At 40.4% G+C, this 25163-nt stretch overlaps 1 protein-coding gene across 1 annotated transcript in view; it reads left to right on the top strand.

The window, feature by feature from the left end:
- ANO1 (anoctamin 1) overlaps positions 1-21714 on the top strand; it is a 71028-nt gene extending 49314 nt beyond the window's left edge. The window contains exons 13-27 of the mRNA XM_058025920.1: positions 703-863; positions 3703-3785; positions 6226-6297; positions 8159-8206; positions 9418-9492; positions 10895-11096; positions 11608-11719; positions 11884-11941; positions 12030-12130; positions 12253-12398; positions 13533-13685; positions 14854-14906; positions 16499-16683; positions 18313-18418; positions 19363-21714. Of these exons, the coding sequence (XP_057881903.1) occupies positions 703-863; positions 3703-3785; positions 6226-6297; positions 8159-8206; positions 9418-9492; positions 10895-11096; positions 11608-11719; positions 11884-11941; positions 12030-12130; positions 12253-12398; positions 13533-13685; positions 14854-14906; positions 16499-16683; positions 18313-18418; positions 19363-19623 (1816 nt within the window). The 3' untranslated portion in view covers positions 19624-21714. The remainder of the gene's footprint in view (positions 1-702; positions 864-3702; positions 3786-6225; positions 6298-8158; positions 8207-9417; positions 9493-10894; positions 11097-11607; positions 11720-11883; positions 11942-12029; positions 12131-12252; positions 12399-13532; positions 13686-14853; positions 14907-16498; positions 16684-18312; positions 18419-19362) is intronic.
- Positions 21715-25163: the final 3449 nt, after the last annotated feature.

Below are 25163 nucleotides of genomic sequence, written 5' to 3'. Positions count from 1 at the left end.
AGAGTGCTGAGGAGGGCATTGTGTGACAGAGAGATGCATCAAGAATATATATCTCTCAAATAAGCTACTGTGATCACGTCAACAAAATCTGGATGTCCTCCTACTTTTAATCTTTCAGCAAGTTTTGTATTAAAACATTTTTAAAGGCCTCTGATTTTGCATTATTCGCCCTGCATGCATCATCAGCTGGAGATGCAAATTACATGGTTTGTACAACAAGCACCAGTCTTGAATAACAGAGCAGATAATGGGTACCAAAAAATAGATTTAATTTTTTTTGTTGTTCATTAAGACTGCTTTGTAGTGCTTCCAACAGTTGAAGAAAGTCAAAGGGAGGGTCACTGTTGCTATTTCACAGATGGAATACAGAGGAGATTAATTGGTTGAACTCCAGTCTCTTGATGTTCAGCACTTCCCCTGTACCTTATCTATCACTGTAGATAAAACAAGAGTGTTTTATTTTATTTTTATTTATTTTATTCTGTAAGATCTTAGAGTAGAAAGCATAGAGCCTTATGGCTCTGGGGCAGGAAGGAGGGAGGGAGACAGCCTTAGATGAGGATTTCAGCCCCTGCAATGGTGTAGGATCGTATCCAATGATCCTACAGAAGCAGCTGCTGTCTAGAGGAGAAAAGATCACCAGAGCACAAAACTGGAGCCATCCTGACCCCGCTTTTCCCTTCTCTTGTGGCTTTGTTGCAGTATGGAGATGTGTGACCAGAGAAACAACATCACCATGTGTCCCCTGTGTGACAAAACGTGCAGTTACTGGAAGATGAGCTCTGCTTGTGCCACTGCCCGTGCAAGTCATCTGTTTGATAACCCTGCAACTGTCTTCTTCTCAGTCTTCATGGCTCTCTGGGGTAAGGAGATCTATGCCTTAATGTTAAGCTTTTAATTATTAAAACTACAACGGAAGAAACAGAGGAGATAAAGCAGTATATTTATACACAGGCAGTAAATGATAGAAAGAATTTATCTTTTTTTTCTTCTTCCTTTTTTTTTTTTTTTTTTTCTTTCCCATGAAACTGTCACACCCAAATTTATATTCTGGACTGGAGACTAAAATTCAAAAAGTTGCTGAAGCTGAATAGCAAATGAAATTGTTAAGCATCTGTCATAAAACTGCTGCGTGGTTTGTCAAAATTTCATTAATGGGATTGCACAGCTTGCCAAAAAAAAAAAAATCTCTTTGCAGAGCCAGCTTCCACTTTAGAACATTACAGAAGAAATGTATTAATGTACTCTGGGGTTGAGGGGAGGGCTCTGGGGGGAAGTGTAATGGCCTTTAGCGTCTTCAGGACAAACCAACATTGATTCCTGAGTGTGGTCTGAGATGCAATTAGGGTTATCAGCAGGCAGACATCATGCAAGGAGGCTGGGAAGAGGGAACAGTGGTGCAGAGGGATTTTTCCTGGTCGTGATGCTGCCCTCATGCTTTGAGACCTTTCTGGGCATGTCTCTGGCACTAGAGTCAAAATATGAACCCTCTCATGACATCTTTGTCAGGATGCCTTCAGAAATGGTTATGGAGGGCTTCTCCTGTCCCTCCTGGGGGAGGGATGGGGAACCTCCTTACTCCAGGAATGGGCTCTGGGGGAGAGGAGCTTTCATGGCTACATATTCCCAGCAGCAGTGAGAGCAGCACAAGCCCCCCTGTACACCTCACTGTGAATTAATATAACCTGTTCTGGATTATATTTCAGAACAGGTTATATTAATTCACAGTGAGGTGATAATAATAATAATTATCTCTTTCAGTGCATAGGGAACTGTTTGTACATTACCATTCATCTAAACTGATATATGTACATGTCAGCATAATTTAATTTTAATTTTTGCCCAGGATCTGTGTTTGGGGTAGCATTGTTTTAGATGCAGCACTGTCAGGTACCACAAAGGAAAGTCAAGTGTCAGCTTTGGTCTCCCTGATTTACCATTAGTGGGAGCCCCACATGGATCTTGGCATGTTATCTTCTTGTCCAAAAAGTAAAAGTTTGCCTCCCTTTCCACAGCAGGCAACTATGGGTCTCTTCATCCAGTTTTTACACTCTTGTGCAAAGTAAGGCAGATTGGCAGAAGCCAGGTTCTGGGCCCTGCACAAAATCTGAGAGGGTTTTGGAGTGGGATGTCAAACTTCTCAAGCTCTTTGGAGTCAACACAAAGTTTTATTGTGGTACAATCCCATATAAACCAAACATTGTTTCAAAAATTTCTTTTTCAACTGGAAAACTGAGAACTTTCTCCACACAGTTTTGAGTTAGTGACATTAAATTCATGTATGGTTGAAATAGGGAAGTGCAGATGCTCGTGGCAGAGCAGGGTTGCAGCTGCCTGGCACTTCCCCCAGGGCGCCCAGAACAAGGCAGCATTCCAGACACTGTCCTCTCCTCTTGTCCTGCTGTAAGCAGTGCCATGGGAGGATTTCCAGCAGCATCTCGGTCATGTTCCACATCTCTGGCTGTAAATGGAAGCTGCAGCCCCCAACCAGCGTGAGAACTGTGAGGAGAGGAGAGGCAGTTCCAGGTCCCTGAGACAAGGACCCTCTCAAGACACAGCTCTGGCCACCCTGATTCACAGGAAGCCTGTGGCTTGTGAAGGGGCTCAGCTGTAGCTTATCCACATGAAAGTTTTGCTTGGAAGGCAAATGAATGTCATGGCCCCAGCCTGGCTCCAGTCAAGAGGGTGTCCTTTCCTCTCTGTTCAACTTTGTTACCCTCTCCCTGCCTCTGTTTTTTCTGGATACAAATGTTTCTGAGCACATCTGTTAATACTCACTGTGGGAAGCTCCCCTGGGAACACCATTTCTTGGTAGACTTGCCTCTTTCATAATCACTTATTTATTATACAACACTGGTGTATTCCCAGCATCTAAATATGTCCTCTGAGAACTCGCTCGGTCTCAGGGGCAGATAGACTGATATAGACTGGGATCATTCATGGGGAATCAGGAATTGCTTTAACAAGGTTTTTTTTCTCTGACCCTTCTCCATCAAAAAGAAAATGGCTGGGTTTCTAATGATTAAAACTAAAAGGCTTCCTCTTTCACACTTTCACAAGAGTGTTTGGGTTTGAGTGTGATGATTAGAGCCAACCACTCTATTGTGACCACAGGTGGATGTAATTATATAAAAATGCTTTATCTTTATATCCTTGAGGGAATAACTCTGCCATCAGTGCAAGTGAAATAATTCCTATTTTGTACAGATAAGATTCAGGTTTTTTGGATTCACAAATGAAACAATACACAGTTGAAGACCAATAATATTATTAGTCACTCTTACAAATATTTAAATAAGTTTGGCTGCCTGGGTTTCCTAGACCCCTTAAAAATTGCAGGCATCTTCCTACATGGAGCTGTGGATGTAACAAATGCCCTTTTTTCAGCTCACCTGGATAAAACATTGAACAAATGAAACAATACACAATTGAAGACCAATAATATTATTAGTCACACATACTAATTGTGATAAAATATTTAAATAAGTTTGGCTGACTGGCTTTCTTAGACCCCTTAAAAATTGCAGGCATCTTCCTACATGAAGCTGTGGATGTAACAAATGCCCTTTCTTCAGTTCACCTGGATAAAACATTTGGCTCCTGGCACATGAGTGTTTCCCAGCCAGACCTGACTGTTGAAGAAAAAGAAGCAGAAATGAAGTTCTGTGGTAATCTGTGTTACGTGTTAAACTGTTGTTTCAGCTGCCACCTTTATGGAGCACTGGAAGAGAAAACAGATGCGCCTCAACTACAGGTGGGACCTGACTGGGTTTGAAGAGGAGGAGGTTTGTCCCTTCAGTTCTGACTCTTTGCTTTCCACCCTGCTGTTGCCCTGACCTTACAGACTTTGCCTCATGTTCCTGGGAGGGTTCCATCCTACAGGAGGAAGGAAAATCCCTATACATGAAGCGTTTGAGGTTTCTGTAGCAAAGGCATGACTAGTCCGGTCCTGTTGCCATGGGAACATAATTGTATAGCCACAAAATGTGACTATTTTTTTTTCCTTTTTGAAGTGTGGGGTCACACCTAGCAGTGTAGGCATGGAATATCCAGCTCAGACCTTCTGCTGAAGTCAGGGTGCCAAGAGCCAAGGACCTCATTCATCACACACTGCTGTAAATCAGAAATGAGTGCATTGAAGCTGATAAAGTTACAGTGCTGTAAAAAAAGCACTGAAAAATTCCTGTTAACTTTAACGATGCAGGATCAAGCCCTGACTTGGAAAATACCTCAGAAAGCATTGCCAGACATGTGGGCTTGAGGCATGGGGAGGGACACGGTGTGGAGGTGGTGGAGTTTTTTGCAGTGGCTAAAAAAAAAGCAATACCTCTGGCCAGGTTTATTCTAAATCTGCTGAAGAAAATAAAGGAGAAAAGGCCCAGATCTGTATGAAGAAAAGACCTTCAAAATCAATGAAGTTTTGGAAAGAGAGGAGAGAAAATCCTCAGTCAGCTAAGAAACTGTTTTCCACCTTTTTGGCTTTGATTTTGCCACTTTACAGAAAATAAAGGGGACACCTTCCCAGAGCAGAGCACAGTTCCAGCCCCCAGCCTTGCCCTGCTGCTGTTATTAAAAGAAGTATGACCTCCCTTGTCATGTCTCTAGATGTCCTAAATAGATACACAACAAATACTGCTCACGTGAAACACAAGCCTCAGCAGCCCTTCCTGGCTTTGACACCCTGCAGCTTGCTGAGCCTGGCACAGCCATGGCTCCCCTCGCCCCCAGAGCCTTTCTGTAGGAATTATCTCCCCTTAATATGTTTATCTCCTCCAAAATAGATTTAGGTGCCCTGTGCCAGCAGCCTCTGCACTGGTCCATACCTATTTACTGGGGGAGAATATAGAGATTTATTTCCTGGACACTATATGCTCCTTTATTTTTGGTAACTTGTTAGCATCCATGAAAGTGAAGAGGATTAAGTGTATCTTTTCAATGGCAGCTTCATGTCTGAGTCCAGAGCTCTGCACAGCCAAACCAGCACCTGTCAATTCCATATATTTTATTCTGTGTTTTTGGTGGTCACTGATAAATAATACAGTCATGGGTTTTTCACAGGATTTTAGGTTCTCCTGTTGCCGATTTGGGGGAAACTTAAGCTAGAATCACATTGAACAGTCTGGGTTTTAAGTGAAATGCTAAAGCACAAAGTATCTCATTTTCTGGTGTTTTTAGAGATGCCAGGTTCACACAATACTTGCAGTAATGTTAATTAATATAGAACATGAATAGACTGGATTTTCTCCAATAGTGTCTAACCATCCACTGTATCTATCTTTGTTTCATGTAACTTTTAATATATAAAAACAATATGACCTGGAACAGTTCAGTAATCAAATTTTTATTTATTTGTTTTTTGTTTTTTCTTGTTTTTCGTGGTTTTTTTCTGGTTTCCTGAAGGAGGCAGTCAAGGTTTGGAAAACATTTTTTTTTTCAAATCGCTCCTACCTTTTTTATTCCATGTCTACTGATGAATGCCATCTTTTGATCTCCATTTCTCCTTTTTCAAGCATCAGATTTGCTTTGGAACCCCCACTGATTGCTTTGCCTTTACACCCTTCCCCTCTCCACTTGTTCAGACTTTTTTCAGCTCCGTTCTGTTTCCCATCCAATGCATAATTTTGAATTCTGACTCTTTTATGAATGCGTAATTGTCGGGAATTCTGAACCCATGAATCTTCCTCAGTCTTTTGGCTGTCTCTTACTTCCAAGCGTTTCCTACACCTTCTCCTGCAATGCAGATAGAGAATCTGTGGATGCTGTCCTGGACAGAATTAGGGGAACACCCCAACTGACAATTTTATGGGATCCCAAAGACATGTATTTTGCATACTTACAGCGGAAAATTAATCCTCTCATGAGCTGAGGATCACTGAAATTGGTTAATGACGTTCAACTTTTTTAAAAAATAGATGTAACTAAAATCCAAGCATCATGAGCTGTGCTGTCTGCAGGTTGTGCTGCATATCTCATATATTAAATGTAATCTACACAGCACTGCACATTGCTGTCCAAATTATTCTGCAGCTGCTCCTGTATTCACAGGACTTAACATTTTTTAATTATAATCAACTATCAATTCACATGAATGACATACCAAGTGAATTGGAATTCAGTTAGAAAACTCAGAAATTATCAGGAAATCAACCTGCAGAGAGTTCATCTGTAGCTGATAGAGAAAATAAGTAATCTTGCTTTTTTTATTAAATATGACTTCTTTCACAGGATCATCCAAGAGCAGAATATGAAGCAAAAGTTTTAGAAAAATCATTGAGAAAAGAACACAAACATAAAGAGGTAAGGTAAAAATATTAATTTGTTTCCCTTATGAAAAAGACGGTTGTTACAGCAGGCAGTGACCCAAAACTAATAAATAGGCAAAAAGTAGTCAATACTCACTGTGTTTAAGTTCCAGGTGTCTTCTTCCACACATGAGATGCTCGGGGTCTGCCAGGCACAAGACCTGATTAAATCTAGAAATTACTTAACTAATTAGATTCAGGAGTGTGGCTCAGGGAAACTAACAGAGCCTCATCAAAGAGGTGCTCCTCTAACACTAATAAATCAAGTTTGAGAAAACTATAACAAACCATCTTGTTCTATGCAGTAAAAGTACCTAAAGCCTCTCAGGAGAAGTTCTCTGTCTTGCTGGACTTTCTCTGCAAATAAAGATATTAATGAAGAGTACTAACTCCAATTTCCACGCCAAATTCCAGCTTTGGCATTAACTTTCTGCCTTTTAAAACCACAGCTTCCCCTTTTATCCCACTGAACAAGGCAGTGCTCACTTATGCTCTGTACTTACTCTATGTCACTGTGAGAAAGGTGCTGCCTGTCACCCCAGGAGCACCTGCCTCTTGCCAAGGGATGCCACAATCCCTACAAGCAGCTTCCCTGCCCTTTCACTGGAGCTGGAATTCCTTTCCTGTCAGGAGCAGAACAATTTGGGAAAGCTCCTTTTCTCCCCTGCCCACTGATGCCCCCATCCTACCTGAGGTTATTCCCCCTTCACTACAAGGAGTGAGCCATTTGTGTGCTGTGGTTTTATTGAGAAAAGTAAAAACTCCAACATAAAATTTGGCAGAATTTCCTCTCTTGTGTCTGTTGCCAGTGGCACTACAACGTGGAACTGTTCCCTAAATTTGGATTTTATGGCAACCCTGTGAAAATACAACTGCAATAACATTTACACTCTTTAGGAGAGCACATATAGATGAATGTTAAAGTAAATTTATACTTGAGTACCACTGGGCCCCTCTTAACAGATGCTACAGAGCTGCTGGTGGTGTGTTCCCATTAATCTATAGGATGCTGTATGTAAGTGGTTCAGGGCCATAAGCAAATCAAATCCCTTTTAAAATCCCTTGCAGAAGAGAAACAATTTGGGTTGCTGCACTATGATAGACTAGGTAAAGGATTTTGGATACAGACTTTACTGTATTCCATTAAAAACCTGTAACTTGCTCTACTTTTGAGTATAATCAGAATTCAGATCTTAAATGTGGAAGGCTAATCAGACAACTAATGAATGGTGGCCCTCTAATATTGGAAAATGAAAGTTGAGCAATTAAGAAAGGATTTTTTTTTTAACCAGACTATTTATAAGTTTTTGAGCTGTGTTCAATTTGGATGTTACTAATTTGGGAAACGTGAGAAAAAGAGGGCTTTTTTTCTGAAAGACTTGGTGGTTATCTTTTATTGGGATCTAGTGTGTTAAAGTTCAAATTCGACAGTTGTAACACTTGAAAACCTTCTTAAAGAAAAAATATCTAAAGCTAAACCAAAATTGCTTGTAGTTTTTCAAGAGAAACTTAATTAAAAAAAAAAAAACAACAAAAATTAAAGGAAAAAAATCTGCACATTCTTTACACCTCATAAAATATAAAGCAGAGCACAATCCTATATTAAAAAGGGAATATCATTTGCAGGATTGCCTGATGTTCCCTAGGATTTGGGGCAAGCATTTATCTTTTCTTGCTGTTATATTTTATTAACTTAAAGCTGAAACACAAAGCCTTAACCAAGCTAACAGAGCATTCACTTGTGCTAAAGTGGTGTGTCAGTAGAGAATATGGAATTAATTACTGGAATTATTCTAGCAGTGCTTTGTAATTCCATATTTCCCAATCCTTTTCTGTTTCCTTTGACTGCTCATCAGAAGCACCGATATTTTCCAGAAGAGACAGCAAACAAATGGAGACAAAGAGTTAAGAAAGTCATGGCTGGGGTGAAATTGGTTCTTTTTATACAAACTTATGAAGAAACTCAAATTATGAGTAATTATGGAAGACACAAATCAATTTGGTTTTGGCTGTTGAACTTTTGTTTAATATTCACATTCAGTTCTGGGTTTCTTCCCCTTCCTTGCCTCATTCCTTCAGCATTTTTTGGGACACTGCTCCATGAGTTGGGAATGGCACTGCATGGCTAATCTTAGATTTCCCATCCTGGATGTTATGTTTTGCAGAGGAGCATGGGCCATGTGCTGAAAGAGCCGCTTGCACTTCCCTGAGACAGCGTGCATGTCATAAAAATAGAATTTGAGCAATATTTTTACGTGCATTACAACGTGTGCATCATCCTCTGAGATGTTCCTTTTGCTGTTGATTTTCTGTGTTTCAAAACAATTCCCGGCATCCAAGTTTGTGAAGGACTCCAGAGGAGCAAAGCTCTTCTAAATTAATATTTTGTAGCCAAAATTCAGGCAGTGGCTGATTGACTGGGTTTAGGGAATACAGAGAATATACAGAGTTGTTATATAGAAAATGACAAAATGGTTTGGGTTGGAAAGGACCTTAAAGACCACCTCATTCCAGCCCCCCCTTCTATAATTCCTATTATTGTAGTCCATTGAATATCATAGGAATAGCCAGGTAAAATTAAAAGTCACTCATATCAAAAGGAACTTTAAGTCTTGCCACACATCAAAACCTAATCTTCCCTGTCAACTGAGTGTTCACCTTGGAGCTACTCTGTAGCATTAATTCATTTAATGCTTAAATCTGTATTTCAGTGGAGCCAGTGGTGCAACAGCAGAGCTGCAAATATTAACTGTGGAAGGGGGAAGGAAGGAGGAGGATTTTTGTAGGGAAAGCAAAAGAAAATATTTAACAGCAAGAGAGACCTTACTTTATGGTTTATGACAACCTATTTGCATGTTTCCTTCAAAAAGTACACAGAAAAATCTGGTTTATTTATACTCCTAGCACAGGCACTTGACCAGTCTGAACCTGGATACGGAGTAAACAATTTGCCTGTGTGGAATTGTGCCTATAAACACTGTGTCTGCATCTTCTAACTGGTTGTGGTTTTGCCAGCCTTTTCTTCCCCCTCTCTGTTCTCATCACATGTGCAGAATCACACTCTCCTTCTTTATCAAATGTACCTTTTTCTTTTTCCCACCAAAAAAAACTTTAGACGGATAAAGAGAAGCTGACATGGAAGGATCGTTTTCCAGCCTATTTAACCAATTTTGTTGGCATCATCTTCATGGTAAGCATCACCTGGCAAAACCTGAAATTTTTTGTTACTGAAACATTGTATGGAAGAGAAGTGATAGGAAACTTTATCAGGTGGGTGTAGTTCAAAATGGCTTTTTTCCAGTGAAAAAATTCAAGCATTTTATTGGTTCATGATCTGAAATCTTTGCAAGAGCTTGAATTTCTACTTTGCTGTCTTTTTCCAATAAACATAAAAGATTACTAAACTAGGGGAGGGGAAAGTGAGGACATAGAAATGGAAATTCCCACACCATTGATGGGATGAAGCTTAAAAAGTACAGAGAGCCCTCTCAGAAAGTAGAGACCAACATCATTTTTATAGTCAAACTTTAGGAAATAACTGATCTTGCCAGTTGGAATCATAATTGCAATGATTTTTAATAAATCAGTCAAATTTGGAGCTATACCATCCAACAAGAGAATTGCAAACAGAGCACTTAATTCAAGGAAAATGTAAAATAATGATGAGAACAGCCTTCTTCCATTTGCTGATAAAGCATCAGCATTTAAAACAAATGTTGACAGAAACAATAATAATTCAAGTCATGGAACAGATTGGCAGATATAGTGAAAAAAGCCTAAACCCTTTCCAAAGGTAGAATTTCCCAGACTAAGTCAATTATTTTGGTTTTTTGCTGTAGGTATTTTGGTTTAAGGTTAAGTTTTTTAAATATTTGTATTTTCAGGGAACAGAAATGCAACAAATCTCTTATGCTCAGCTGAAGAATCCAGTATCTTTTGAGAACCATGTTTTAAACTCATTCCTTTATTTAAGCAATGAAAAATTGAGAGAGATTTTACTGAGCCAGGAAGTGTGTTGATTTAATCAGATTTAATTTCACTTAGTGATTATGAGAGCACAGTGAGCCTGTCTAAGGGATTTGAAGGCTGGCATGTAGAGTGAAGCTGAAATACTCCATTGTTTAAAATGGAGTATTTGTTTCAAATTTGGAATATTTGTTTCAATTAAACAATATTTTTTGTTTCTCACAAAGGAAATACCATGTGTATATACTGCTGAAATATACTTTTCATATTAGTATTTATTAATTACAATCATTACTTATATTCATTAGTAATATAAAGTATTTTAGAATTTATTTCTTAGTAATATGTAGTATTTTTTAATGCTGATAAGCGTGGAGTTTACATTTTGGTGCCTTTTAAAAAAAAAGCCTTTTGCCTGTGATTGTGGCATCCCAGTGCCATTCTTTTTCCTGTGATTTTTAAGTAAAAAAGGGGACTCCTTTCCCACAGTTCATCAAGGCCTTAATGCAGTATTGGGTGGACTTGGGTGTGGCCCACAGATCCCATTTTTAAGGTTATTTCTAAATCCCAAACAAAGAATTGGAAGGCAAACCTTTGGTAAGGTTTTGGGCGATTCTTCCTGGCAGGTTGGGCTGACGTTCGCCATCGTGTTCGGGGTGATCATCTACAGGATCTCCACGGCCGCCGCCCTGGCCATCAGCTCCACGCCCTCGGGGCGCTCCAGCGTGCGCGTCACCGTCACCGCCACCGCTGTCATCATCAACCTGGTGGTCATCATCATCCTGGATGAGGTGTACGGCTGCATCGCCAGGTGGCTCACGCAGATCGGTGCGTTGGAACCTCAGCTCGCCACAAGGGGGTCAAATCTGAGCACTCAGATCACTGGGGATCTTGAGTAGGCACATTTGTGCCTAAAATTCCACTGTGGAACTTTTATTATTATTATTATTATTATTATTATTATTATTATTATTATTATTATTATTTCCAAGAAATTGTCAGTAACCAAAGGTCCAGGAATCTTTTCAGGTCAAGTTTTTCGCACCTACAAATGATTGTCATGAAGGTCAGGCAAGTGTGGAACTAAATTGGAATTCCCATTACAACGTGTCTGACTGGTGGGATCCTCAGCAGATTGACCACTGACCTCAGTGCAGCCATACTGCTTTTATATATATACATATATATAGCACTGTACATATATATCCCTTTGTTTAAAAGGGGGCTTTTAAACAAATGATGTGATGATGTTCTCCAAAACCCACATTTATAAGATCTTGAAATTATTCCAGGTAGGATAATTCCTTAACGTTTCTCATCCATGTCCCATTGGTTCCAGAGGTACCAAAGACCGACAAGAACTTCGAGGAGCGGCTGATTTTCAAGGCTTTCCTGCTGAAATTTGTCAATGCCTACACCCCCATTTTCTACGTGGCTTTCTTCAAGGGCCGGTGAGTGATGAAAAGGCTATTCAGTTTCAGCTTCTTGGAGGCCTTTTCAGGACTAAACATCAGGTGGTCCCACTCAGAGGCATGGAGTATGGCATAAATTATTCTAGGAATCAAATATTGAAAGTATAAAATCCGTCTGATGTTTTTAACTCGTTGTGCCCTAGATTTGTTGGACGTCCAGGCGACTACGTCTACATTTTCCATTCCTTCCGAATGGAAGAGGTAATTGAATTTCTATCCTCTTTGGGATCATATTGGATGGATGGGGTAGAGGAGATGTTCTGACTGACCTCTCTTTTGTTCACCCCAGTGTGCCCCAGGAGGTTGCCTAATGGAGTTGTGTATCCAGCTCAGTATTATCATGTTGGGCAAGCAGCTGATCCAGAACAATTTGTTTGAGATTGGCATCCCGTAAGTAGCAACTTCTGTACTTTCCTGTTTTAATTATTGTGCCTGGCAATGCAGAACAACTGAGAAATGAGCACTGAGTGAGCAGAATGGAGTGCTCAGCGAATTGTCTCCATTTCCCTCAGAAAAATGAAGAAGTTTATACGATACTTGAAATTGAAGCGTCGGCGTTCTCTAGACCATGAAGAGCACATGAAGAAAAAGCAGCGCTATGAAGTGGACTATAACCTGGAGCCCTTTGCTGGACTCACCCCTGAGTACATGGAAATGAGTGAGTGAGGTGGAAAGAAGGCATTTTAAACTGTAATTATTGTGACTAATTGGGATGGAGAGCTGAGCTTTTTGAACTGTACATTCAGCAGACAGTGGATATGAGATAACTGAATTATTAACGTGTTCAGTTGGACTGGAGCATGTTTCAGCCAACCCTGGCTGCTGGAGGGCTGAATTGTGCTCTCTGCCGTTTGCAAGCCCCTTACTGTAGAATGATATTTTAGATCTTTTCTTTCAAGCCATGTAACATATCACTGTCAAGTTTCAAATGCAAATGATTAAGTGGCATCTACTTGAGATTGTGAGGCATATTTTACCATCAGTTGAACCCTTCACTGGAAGTAAGTTAGTTCAGATTTGATTATTTCCACACCAGGGTCTTTTATCTGATATCTGAACTAAATCTTCTGAGAGCAGTGCTTGTCTGTAGACCTGGTTGTACTTGACAGATCGCATAGAATTTTTTTTTCAAGTAGTATGTCATGTTGAGTGAGATAAATTAGAATATCTGGTGACCTTGATGTTCAGAGTACTTGAAGCAGATGGGAATTCAGTGGGACAAACTGAATGGCCATGCTGCCAGTTCCTAAAAATAAGAAAAGATGCTGTTACTGAGATCAGCATTTGGAAGTAACAGGAGAAAGATGGGCACTGGCAGTACCAGGATGACCATGACATCCATACAAAAAGCAAATATGATCCCAGGTTATAGGAAGCAAGTTATTCCTGGAAGAGGCAGGAATCAGCCATGTCCTTTCCATAGCTTCCAGTGAAGGCCAAAAACCTGCCAGGTGGAACATGGCAAGCGTAGGTAGAGCCAGCATGGTCACTGCCATAATCCCACTCCTTCAGGTGACTCCTGTGCCAGCTTTGCCCACGGAAAAATTGTTTTAGGAGCTTCCCCATCCTTCTGGTTACTATTGCCTTGCCTTTTACAAGGTGGCAACTGGGCCTTCCATACCCAAATAGAGCAGCCATCATGCAAACTGTGCCTGTTTGCACACAGAAAATGGGATTGAGTCTCCCAGAAGTCATCACCTCATCAGAATTTAGGGACTGGCACTGATGTGGTGATGGGTGCATTTGGTAAATACTGACAACAGGCACTGAAATGTTTTCTTTTTCTTTCCAGTTATCCAGTTTGGGTTTGTAACTTTGTTTGTTGCCTCCTTCCCTCTGGCACCTTTGTTTGCTTTATTGAACAACATCATTGAAATCCGTCTGGATGCCAAAAAATTTGTTACTGAGCTGAGGAGACCGGTAGCAGTGAGAGCAAAGGATATAGGTAAGTGGATATTGTTATTGTATCCCTGTTTGTTTATTCCTGGATTGATGGCAGGATATTGTTATGCTCAGCTAGTTTCAATAACAGGGAGATATTTATAGGAAAAGTCAAAACATTCAGCTGTGGCCTACCTCTGAATTGTCATAATTTATTGAGGCTTTACCTTTAAAATGGGAAGACCAAAGCTTTAAATTCAGATGAATATTTCATTAAGTAAATATTACCACTTTTTAAATCAAAATGATCAATGCAATAGCAAAATATCTCACACAGTTCTGACATCAACAGCCCTTCTTGGCAATGCAGTTTTCGTGCAGAAGCAAAAATTTCCGCATTTAACAACTCTGCACTGGCCTCAGAAATACTCTTGGGAATGAGAGGAGACTCAAAAGCCTGTGGGTAGATGGATCCCTCTGTCCGTACTCAGCAGGAAGGTCAGAAGGGTGCAAACTGCAGTGGATGGAGCTGGAGCTGGGCTCTGCGGCTGTGTGGGGACAAGAGCCCAGTCCTGCCCTTAAAGGGGGCTCACACCTATGAGTGTTTGTAATGAGGTGCTGCTTCTTCCAAATGGTGCTTCCTTATGAATCAAAAGCTCATTACAATAAAAATAAAAGTAGAAATAAAATAACTGTCCTTGTTACAGAGCCAAGCAGCAAGAGCAGAAGTTTATCTGTTATTAAACTCTAAGTTCATTCTGCTGCAGTACAGGCAGAGTTTTTCTTTGGGCTCATCCTTGTGCCCTAGGGATCATCCCAGACTTGAAGGACACATCATGTTTTGCCATGACTTTGCTTTAGGGGTGTTTTGTTGTGCCTCCCTGATTTATGCTGCAGGTTCAGATTGCTGGTGGAATTGATTGGGAGAGTGATGTTGACTTTTTTGATTGTGGTGGGGTTTTGATTATTTTTTGTTTCTGAGGATGTGTTAATTGCAACTCATTGCAGTTCAACCCCATTCTTCAAAACCTGAAAAAAATAGGTTCCAAAACACAGTTGGACTCCTTTTGCTTACAAGCCATTGAATTAACTTTTTATAATTTGTTCTTTTTCTATTTAAAATATAACTAGCTCAGCACAATCATACATGCTCCCAACTCTGTTAACTGCAGATGTAATTAATCTCATTTTAAGGACTAGAACAGCATTTACATGTTTGTCTCCTTCCTCAGGAATCTGGTATAATATCCTCAGAGGTATTGGAAAGCTTGCTGTCATCATAAACGTAAGTAAATCAGCATGACTTAAATTTGAATTCAATAGGCTGGCTTTTCCATTCTGCTCCATTAGTTTTATTTCAGTACAAAATCCCTTCAATCAAGTGAAAGTATATGATTGAGAAATTTTTGGAAATATTTGAGGATGAGTTGCTGTGTTTATTTTCAAGCTGTGATGGCAGGAGCAATAATATAAAGTAGTAAGTAGTCACTGCTGCTTTTTTCCAGAATGTTTTTGTAAAACAGTTCTGTCCTTCAAACAAATATGACCACAGCTGCTTACTTTTACTCTTTTGAAATACTCTCAGTAGCAAAAGATGTATTTTTTCATTTCAATGCTATTTTGGGTAAGGTGAGAACAAGTTCAGCTCCTCAGAGTGCAGAATCCCTCCATTGATCTGCCCTCAAGCTTCTACTCAGAGAGCTTGGATAATCCTGAAAAAAAAAGTTTATTTCAACATTTCACAAAAATTTAGCAGGTCTTAATATATTAATGCATGTACTTCTGCACTATTCTATATGAATAGACATCAACAATGATCATCCTCTTTGCACCTCAGCTGAGGGAAAGATGAAAACAAAGGCCAGCTGAAATTCAACATGTTTGCAGTGCAGCAAAGCAGGGGCTCTTTAGGGCTTATGGCCACATGGCTATGGACTCCCTTGGGGTTTTTTTTACATTATCCAGACTTGAAATCCCTTCATTTTGTCCCCAGGGTTCTGTTGTGCTATGGCAAACCCATTCTTTTGGTGTGCTGCCTTAGTTTGTCCTTCCCATTTCTCCTCTTTTCCTTTGGAAATAATTTCTCTGCTTTTCTCTTTTGTTCTGTGTAGTCGTGTAGTCTTTCCTCGCCAATACTCAGTGTTAGTTTTCCCTCTTTGATCAATGTACCGCTTCTCTTTACCATAAAATAAGTAAAACATTTTGTACTGTTTGTTCCACATGTACATGAGATTTATGCCAGTGGCAATGTTTCATAATGATAATAAATGAGGAAGGCTAAAGTCATGAGGAACTCAGCCCAATTGACTGCTGTGCCTTTTCCCCACGATATTTTCAGAAAATTTTAAATAACTGGATGGAATGCAACTTCTGTGGCCATAAAAATAAAACTGGGCTCAGTCTCTCATCCTTTTATCCTGATGAAGTTAAGCACCACACACAATTAACATTTTTCAATGCAATGAGACTTTGAAGAGTCAAATCACCGTGGGTTGTTTGCAGGACGGAAAAGCAGCTGGAAATCAATCAATTGGGCCTTGTCCAAGGCAACAGGGAGAAGCTGTGACGGGGACACAGGGAAGCAGAGCTGTGGTAGCTCTCCCCTGGTGCTGGGGGGTGCAGCTGCTCCATTTTTGGGGGCCCAGGTTGTCGCCCACACGGACACCTCAGCTGGCGTAGCACTGCTCCAGGGAATACGCTGCACCTCAGGAGAGCGGGCAGTGAGCAATCCCTTGCTGGTGCAGTGAATGCTCCACTCTCAGGGCCCTTGGGCTCCCCTGAGTGTGGTGTGAGTGGTTTGGGCAAGTCATGGTTGAGGATGTGATGAAGTGAAGCTCTGCCTGGGCACCGCGCTCACTCTCTACTCTTGTGGCTCAGGCATTTGTGATCTCATTCACATCCGACTTCATTCCACGCCTCGTGTACCTGTACATGTACAGTGAGAATGGCACCATGCATGGCTTCGTCAACCATACACTATCCTCTTTTAATGTCAGCGATTTCCAAGCAGGAACAGCTCCCAACGACCCCCTGGATCTTGGCTACGAGGTTCAGATATGCAGGTACTCTCTTGAATGATCACTAATGCCAAGTGTTTTCACAGCTGGCTGAGAATGTGGCAAATTCTTACATTCCTGGGGCAGAGTCTTTGTATTTTCAATACCTTTTTAGCACCTTGCTAGCCTTTTATATAAGGTGGATCCATTGCCTTGAACATCTTGCTTTGCCTTGAACATCTTGCTTACATATTAAGTAACCACAGACCTGAATATTATTTAATGCTTATTTTGGGAAATGGAGATTATTGTTAATTAAATTCAGAGCTTGTCCATGCAAAGATTTTTATTATTATGGATTCCTTTTTCCAGGAAAGGAGACAGATAATGATAAACAGCACAATGGTGCTTTAAGGGAAGAAAATTATGTCCCTCTGATGTCATGTCATGATATAATGACCAAGGCCTCCTTTTTTTGTCCAGTTCCCAATTCCTGATGACAGCAGTAGCATCCTTATCTGCACTGGAACTTAAGACTTATTTATAGTGTCATCACACAGGAGAAATTTGCATGCCTGTGACAATTCATATCTATTTTCATGTTTGAAGGAAAATTGTGTTTACCAATTTCAGCTAATACATTCTTAGAATTGACAGTTCTAATCTGACAGTGAAAGCACTTAGACCAGCAAAACTGAAAAGGGGACAACAGAGGGAGGAAGGGGAAGAGGAGAGTAAGGAAGGAAGAGATATTCAAGGGGAGAAAGAAACAAAAAGGACTTTAATACATGCATAGTACAAATATCACCATAACTGACCAAGTAAAAAACCTTGCCTTTGAATCGTATTATTTTATATTAAATTCTTTATGCATTTGAATAGTGCAAGTTAATATGGTGAAATTACCTCTAAACAGAAAATTTGCTCAGAGATGAAAGCAAAACCAACCCAAGCTGCATTTACAGTAGCTTTGCTTGCTTTTACTTTCTCCTGGTTTCCTCCTGCTGCTCTCTGGGCAGAGGTTAAGCAAGGCTGGCAAACATGTTTCAGCACAGAACGGAAGTGTTGGCATCATGGTCCAAAGGCAAAATGCCAGATTTATTTGCTTTCCACTCCCAGCCTCTGTCTTCTTTCAATCCCATCCTTATCCCAAGGATTTTAAAATAATTTGAAAATGCAGAGCCCTAATTCTTTCAAAATATTGACAGGATGCTGTGGTTTTGAATTTAATGTATTTTTCTTGGTCTTGTTTATCAACACATAGATTTTCTATAAGCCATAGCTAAGGAAAAATTCTCTTCTCTCCACTGGGCAAAATTTAGCTTCAACCTTTTGCTAATCACATGTTAAACATGTTCTATGAATCTGAGACCAGTATTTTTGTCTTTAAAATTAGTTTGAAAAATATATGTTGCCTTTTTACCTATCCTAAAATAAATCACCTGAGCTGTGTAGTTTACTCTGTGTTATGCAAAATTGATATTATATGTAGTAATCAGAGGGTATTAAGATGAATTAACCTTTAATTTTAAGGCTAATTTGAAGGCTGTGGGAGAGTTTCATCTGTGTCTTGTTTCTGAGAGATTAACACAGTGAACTTTGTTTTAAACAGTTCCATTTATTGTTTGTTAATAACCCCTTCCTGTGCCAACATTTCTGAATTGCACCCCTGATTTGCTGAGTCTTGTTTTGCAGGTACAAAGATTATAGAGAACCCCCCTGGTCTGAAAACAAATATGACATTTCAAAGGATTTCTGGGCTGTCCTAGCAGCAAGATTGGCATTTGTGATAGTTTTCCAGGTAGGTGACACTGCAGGCACTTGGAAATAAGTTATTGGGCCAAAGAAATATCTTCTTTCTCAGTTGTTTCATGGAAAAGCCAAAGAAATTTGCCCATCTTCATCACCCTCTTTGTCCCACCCACCCAGGCATTGGTATATCCTCAGTGGAAAAATTCATCCCCAGGGATTCCTTGAGCTGGTTTGATGCAGAACAATTTAATGACCTTAGAGACCAGCAAAGCACAAGGCTGATACTAATTAGGTTCCACCAATTTCTCCTGTAGGACATCAACAATTTCACTGAAGCAGCATAAATTTAACCTAAAATCATTTTTAGAGCTAGCCAAGAAATGAGATTTTCAAAATTTTCCAAGTTCAGGTTCACTGTGTATCTGAATAAGAGGCCAAAATCTTGTGATTTGTTCTTAAAAGACATTATTTAATCACAGCTAAAAAAGACATTATTTAATTAAGTGATGCTACTTATTGTGACACAGATGTTTTAAGTCTGCCTTATCTGAATAACTTGTTTCAAAACTTTTATTGGGTTTTTTTGATAAAAAAATATCTTTTTGGGAAAGACCACCCTTTCCTTGAATCAAAGTTTTTCAATTAGAAAAATTTTCAATTGGAATGTATTTTACCAACTTTTACCATTTTAACCACTTGTATTTGTGTCTGCCTTCCTGATGTAAATCTCACAAGCCACTCACCAATTGCAAATTCCTTTCGATTTCTAAGTGGCTGCAGTGTCAGGATTGGTACAGAAATCATAGAGGTCAATCAATACCTGATGTATTTCTCTACTTCTAGCATGCACAAAGCAGTTGAAGGGAATTTGGTCTCATAGTCCAACTCAAATGCTGTCCTCTCTTCATTTTTCCTTCCTAAGTGCCCTCTCCTTTCCCTACAGCCACCCTTTAATTTGGCCCCACTGACACTTTCTCACAACTTCATTTTCAGAACTTGGTCATGTTCATGAGTGAATTTGTTGACTGGATTATCCCAGACATTCCCAAGGACATTAGTCAGCAGATTCACAAGGAGAAAGTTCTCATGGTGGAGGTCTTCATGAGGGAAGAGCAAGGCAAGCTGCAGATGCTGGAAACCTGGAAAGACAAGGACAAGAGAAAAGGGGAAAACTGCAACAACCACAGCCCCAGGCTCTCGAGGAGCCGCAGTGGGAGCTTGTCCTCCTGCCATTCCTATCCTCTGGACGTTTAGGAGAGAGGGAGCTGAGGCTGTCGGGGCATTCCAGAGACAAAAGCCATGGCGCCAAGGGCAGGACTCCGGTACGGACACCCCGGTGCATGTTGAAGGATGTGCTGCCATTTCGCTCCCATCTTTGTGAGAAATGCCCTTCTTGCAAACATGGAGGACCACGTTCTATTTCTGACAATGTTGGGGTTTTGTTTTGTTTTGTTTTTTCTTTTGCACAAGCAGTAATGCAGGGAGTTTCTGTATTTCATCCTGAGGTAGCACTATCGACGTTGGCGTGCATTAAGAAATGCAGGTACTTAGGACAATCTTGCTAGAGATATTCTCTGAGAATCTGATCTTAGCCTATCAATTAGCTAATGAAATAAAGGTAAATTTGAATTCATTATAATAATAATAATGCTAGTTGGAACTATTTTTGGAAAGCCAGGTTTGATGGTCCATGGGGTAGCTTGCTAAATGATATGCAAAATCAGTATTCCCTAGTATTCCATAAAGCCTTCCAGACTGACTTGCTTCCCAAGGCTGGGTTTAGCTTTGTGAGTCTGAGCTTTGGAGTCCCAAAGATGTGGGGGGGACTTGTGGCAGCCTCCAGACCCTCCCTGAGGCACCACTGCCTCTGGAAACATCAGCACAGGGATTCTGGGCAGTGCTTTCTTGGCAGCAGCAGCAGCAGCACAATTGCAGAGATCCTCCCAGCAGGCCCATGGTCACGGAGCATTTATTAAATGCCCTGAGCTAATGAGCACACAGAGAGCTCCAATGACTCTCACTGCCCTGCCAAGCACTCACAAGCTGCTGTTGCTGAGGAAATTCCCTTTTCCCTGGTGTTTCAGCACATCCCTGCCCCAGCCTGGCTTTTCCCTGTAGCCCTCTGGAGCAGGAGAAGGGAGTGCTTGCCCCCGTGTTTCACAGCCAGCTTTTCCCACAGATTTCCTGCTGTTGGCTGGCACTTCCCAGAGGCTGTGCCAGAGGAGGAAATCCCAAATGCATCCCACTTGCTGTCTTTGGTGGAAGCTTTGCCTGCACTGGGGCGACAGGACCAGACCTTCAGCTAGTTACAGGACTTTTCTTTTGTCTTAAAATCCTCTGTCTTTTGTACAAGGAGCTTTTCCCTGAAGCATAAGTCTGAAATCCTTACTTACCATGACTAGCTAAATCCCATCAGTACAGCTCTTTTTAAGCATAATATGTTTTTGTTTTGCTTTGTTGACCGATAAACTGCACTTCCAAATAATATTGGTGCAATTAACCTAATTTCTTTTATTGCTTTGTCTTGTCCATGGCACTTGCATTATAAAACTGAAGAAGAAAATAAAAAGGAAAGATTTCTTTAAAGTCTAACTACTGTATGGTTTGTTACAAAACCAAACTCTTTTCAAGAGGTTAGTTATTTCTTTTTTTCTTTCTTTTTTTTTCTTTGCCAAACTAATTTAAAGATTAATGCTAGAACTCTAAAAAGAATGCCATATATAGCTTTTGATATATTTATTTGTTTTAAAGTATGTGATAAACTTGATATTTTTCTGTAGTCTGTCCAAAGAAGGTACCAAAAGAGAAATTATGTGGAAGAAAGAAAATGGTATTAACCAAATATTCTTGATGCTTATTTAAAATACTGATCCAACCAAAGATTTTTATTAATAAAGGGCTTATATTTTGTTAACTCTTGTTTCTGTTGTATTTTGACTTGCAGGAATGTCACTATTTTTAAAATTTGTAACTTATGATAGCATGTTGCTGTAGGGCCAAATCCTGCCTGGTTTATACCCACATAAATGTAATGCCTGGTTAGTAAATGTTTACCAGATCAGGTCCACTGACTGCAATAGGATTGGGGAGAAATCAAGCAGAATTCTGTCCACACATTTTGTTGCAAACCTGTTTTTCCTCTCATTCCTTGGTAGCCCAAAAGATCCAGGAGAAAGCCAAACTACCTATTCTGAGGAGAAATGTTAGGGATCGTCCTCGAAGGGGATTTAATCTGTAAATACTGACCTGAAAGTGTTCCCAACTTAATACTGACATTCCTGTAAATGGTGGAACTATATCCTGAACACATACTTATCTGAATTTTTCATTATTTACTGAAATCATGGAATAGTAACAGTTGCTTATACTTTCTTTTGTACAGTAAATTGTTTGAAATGGAATTTTGTATATAAAAATCTGTATTACTACTCAGATATCTATAAAATTATTTCATTGAATCATTTTTTAAGAAAAGCAAATATATACTAAATCTGTTTTATTTTGTTTTTTTTTTCTTTTTCTTTGAACACTTATTTGAAATAAACTTAAATATCCAAGAGTTTCTCCTGTGGGACAGGTTCTGTTCCCAGCCCTCCTTGTACTCTGAGTGTACAGACATCTCCCTAAAAATGTCCCAGGCAGGTCTGGTGTTTGAGCAGCTTTAGAGACCCACTTGGAGATGAGTGAGTCCCACCAGAAATCCATCTCCAGGAGTACAAAGGGAGTTTTTGGCTGCAGAATGGCTCACACTGTGACTGTCACATTTCCACTGCCCTGAGGGACCTGTCCAAGCAAGGCTGGCCTCAGAACCTCACTTGGTGATTGCAATTTTTCCCTCCCTTTCCCATTTAACTGTTGTGTGAGAAGGCAAAGCACGAGGCTTTACACCAGCCCTCCTTTCCTGGATGGAGAGTATTAATGCTCCAAGTCAGGAAATTTAGTTTGGAAGGGTGGGAATTGTGTCCTGAGAGAATGGATATGGACACCAGAAACAGATAAACCACAGTCTGGCTGGTAACTGTATGGGATTGTCAGTTATTAAAGACAAAATAATACATATGAGCTCATTGGATGTAAGATAATCCAGAAAACCACTTGGACTGTGGTTGTGGTACTTTTCCTGAAAGTTGTTTCATATTTGGGATGCAAAAAAAAAAAGAGGTTTGCTTTTAACAATAGCAAATTTGAGGCAGGATTGTGCTAGAAAGGATTTACTGGAATAGAGGGGGGGAAAAAAGAAACTTAAAACAGGGAAGCAGGGATCTGGAAATGATCAAAGAATATCTGCCTTGATGTGACTCACAGTGACCAGGTTTGATGAAAGATAGCAAAGCAAATATTTCAATTGTGCAAGTACAAAGCTGAATTCTGTGTTGAATTGTATGGCATGTATGACACCACGTCCATGACATGCAGTCAGCCTGTTCTTGGCATGCTTCTGGCCCAAAACCATAAGCAAAAAACCATTTCCCAGCCCAGATTTGATCAAAGAAAAGAAAAGTCTCAAACCCAACATCTTAAGGTATTGAAGAGGAATGGCATCCATTTGCTTGGTCCAAGAGAAAATGCAGACCATGGGGAAAATTCCTGCTGGAAATGGCTGCAGGGGCCATTTCTGAGCCATTGCTGAATCACTGATTGCTGTTTGCCATGCAAGGGTGGTAGCAAAAACACGACTTCGGTCGGTGCATCCGAGGAGGAAGCTGCTCCCACCCCGAGGGCTGCCTGTGTGAGTCTGAATCTCCTGGATTTCCATGTCATTGTGTTTCCAAGATACTGTCCTACAAATATTTTGCAGTCTTAAATAGCTTAAGGGTGAATAAGTCTCACATCAAGGCACAGACACATTTCTATTTTTAACCCCCCTACGCTCTCTGGTCCTGAGCTGTTAATGATCTTTTTGGCTGTTGTGATTTCCAATAAGCAATAATAATTTACTTTTCATCCTGATACCTCCGGAGTCTGACCTCTCCCAGAGCTCTGTGCATCACTTGAGTGCATTTATATTTTCCTATGAAGTTTTCAGAGTACACAAGTTCTCTTCCTCTCACCACTGGAAAAAACCCATCTTAAAATTTATATGAATTCCATTCAAACTCTGGTTCAATTCTTTGCACATTTGAGCACTATTTATTCCATAACCAAACACAACATGCCATTTTTAGTATAGCAGAGAAAAACCAAAGTTCTTTTTTTAACCTTCTTTTTTTAGCCCAACAGGCCTTTCTGAAGAAAAAACTAACTATGAATGTGGCTTGTTTTGAATTTTAACTCTATCCTAATTTTTAAGGCTGTGTCAGCCACCTGAAGCCAAAGAAAATATTCCTATTGATTCCCTTCAGTGTGCTTTGCATAAGGTTAAGAGGTACTTATTGAGTGATTGGTTTCACTTTGGATAGAATAAAAACTCCTGACAGTTTTTGTAGATTACTTTTCTAACCTTCAGTGTTAGCTGAGCAACATAAATTGATGCAGATGCGTTGTGAGAGCAGTAAAGAGTTGGGTGCACCATTGTGCTGGTTGCCATGAGGCAAAGGCCTTGGAAAATCCAAGAAAATTGAAGATTCTGAGGTCATAGCTTTCATCTGGCTTAGTACCATCTCTGGAAAAAAATTCATGCCAAAACAGGAAACTTATCTGTTCAGATGGCCATGGGAAACAAGAATCAAAACAGAAAATATTTAGCAGAGTGTTTGTGCTGAACAAGCTTAAGTGTAATAAAGTCCATTTCTCAGAGTAAGAGGCATGAGGTTAAGCAATCTTATAAGAGAAGAAATGGTTATTCCCTGTTTTTACTGCTAAATGAGAAAATAGTGGTTATCTTCTCAGCTGAACTATGAGATGGAGCTAAGGAAAAGATGCACAGTAGGGAAAAGAGGAAGAAAAGGCTTTTGCCTGCTGTTCCCAGACCCAAGTTAGTTTTTCTGGAAAAAGGATGGATTCCCCTTGTAGGTGGGTGATGAGGCAGCCTCTGCCAGTGTTCCCACATGCCATCCCAACCACACCCAGCCAGGCAATGCCATAGGTCTCGTGTGGAGATGGAAGCTGGAAGGTTTTGGTCCTGTGGGAGGAATGGAGCTGAGCCTGGAATTCCCATCTGTCATGGCAGCAGTGTGTAATTACAGGAGCAGCTCACATTTCTCAAAGCATTAATCTCTGAAATACATCTCCAGGTAATGAAGGAAGGCAATTGCAGGTAATTAGCCAGCAAGTGGAGAAGCAATAAATCCCAGCAGGCCAGACTGCCCTGGGTTTACTGCAAGAGGTGGTGTGTGTGCCCTGTGTGTCTGCAGGCTGGTGGGCTCTGACTCCTGGAGCTGTTTGGGCATTTTGCTCTTCCCAGGCACTGCTGGCAGTGGAAAAGGGGAGTTGTGAGCAGGGAAGGAACAGTGAAACTCCTGCAAGCAAATCAACATGAACTCCAGCTCCACCTTCATCCTGTCTTCAATGAGAGAAAGAAGTAAAGTGAGAGGCACTTCTGAACTTCTACTGAACCTCTTCCCTTTTGCCTCTCCACCTTTGGCTTCTGAAACCAAGTTCCTCCACCTCTTCACAAGGCTTGCCTTAGAGCAGCTGAGCTAAGATGGTAATTGCCTCTGGGGCTTCTTGGGGATGAGAAGTGGCAATGAATTAATCACTGCTAGCTTTAGGTGCTGGGCAAAGATGTGGTACAGGCTCCCTTTCAAAAGCCTCACTCCAAAAGTGGTGAAGAACAGCAAAGTATGGTTAGATGTGCATTTGAGTGAACAGAGAGGGTGAGCTTGGGGCTGATCCTATGCTACAAGTCATTTAAT

Source organism: Melospiza georgiana, chromosome 6 (genome assembly GCF_028018845.1).
Source record: "Melospiza georgiana isolate bMelGeo1 chromosome 6, bMelGeo1.pri, whole genome shotgun sequence".
NCBI classification, from domain to species: Eukaryota; Metazoa; Chordata; class Aves; order Passeriformes; family Passerellidae; genus Melospiza; species Melospiza georgiana.
This window is presented reverse-complemented; position numbering and strand designations above follow the sequence as displayed.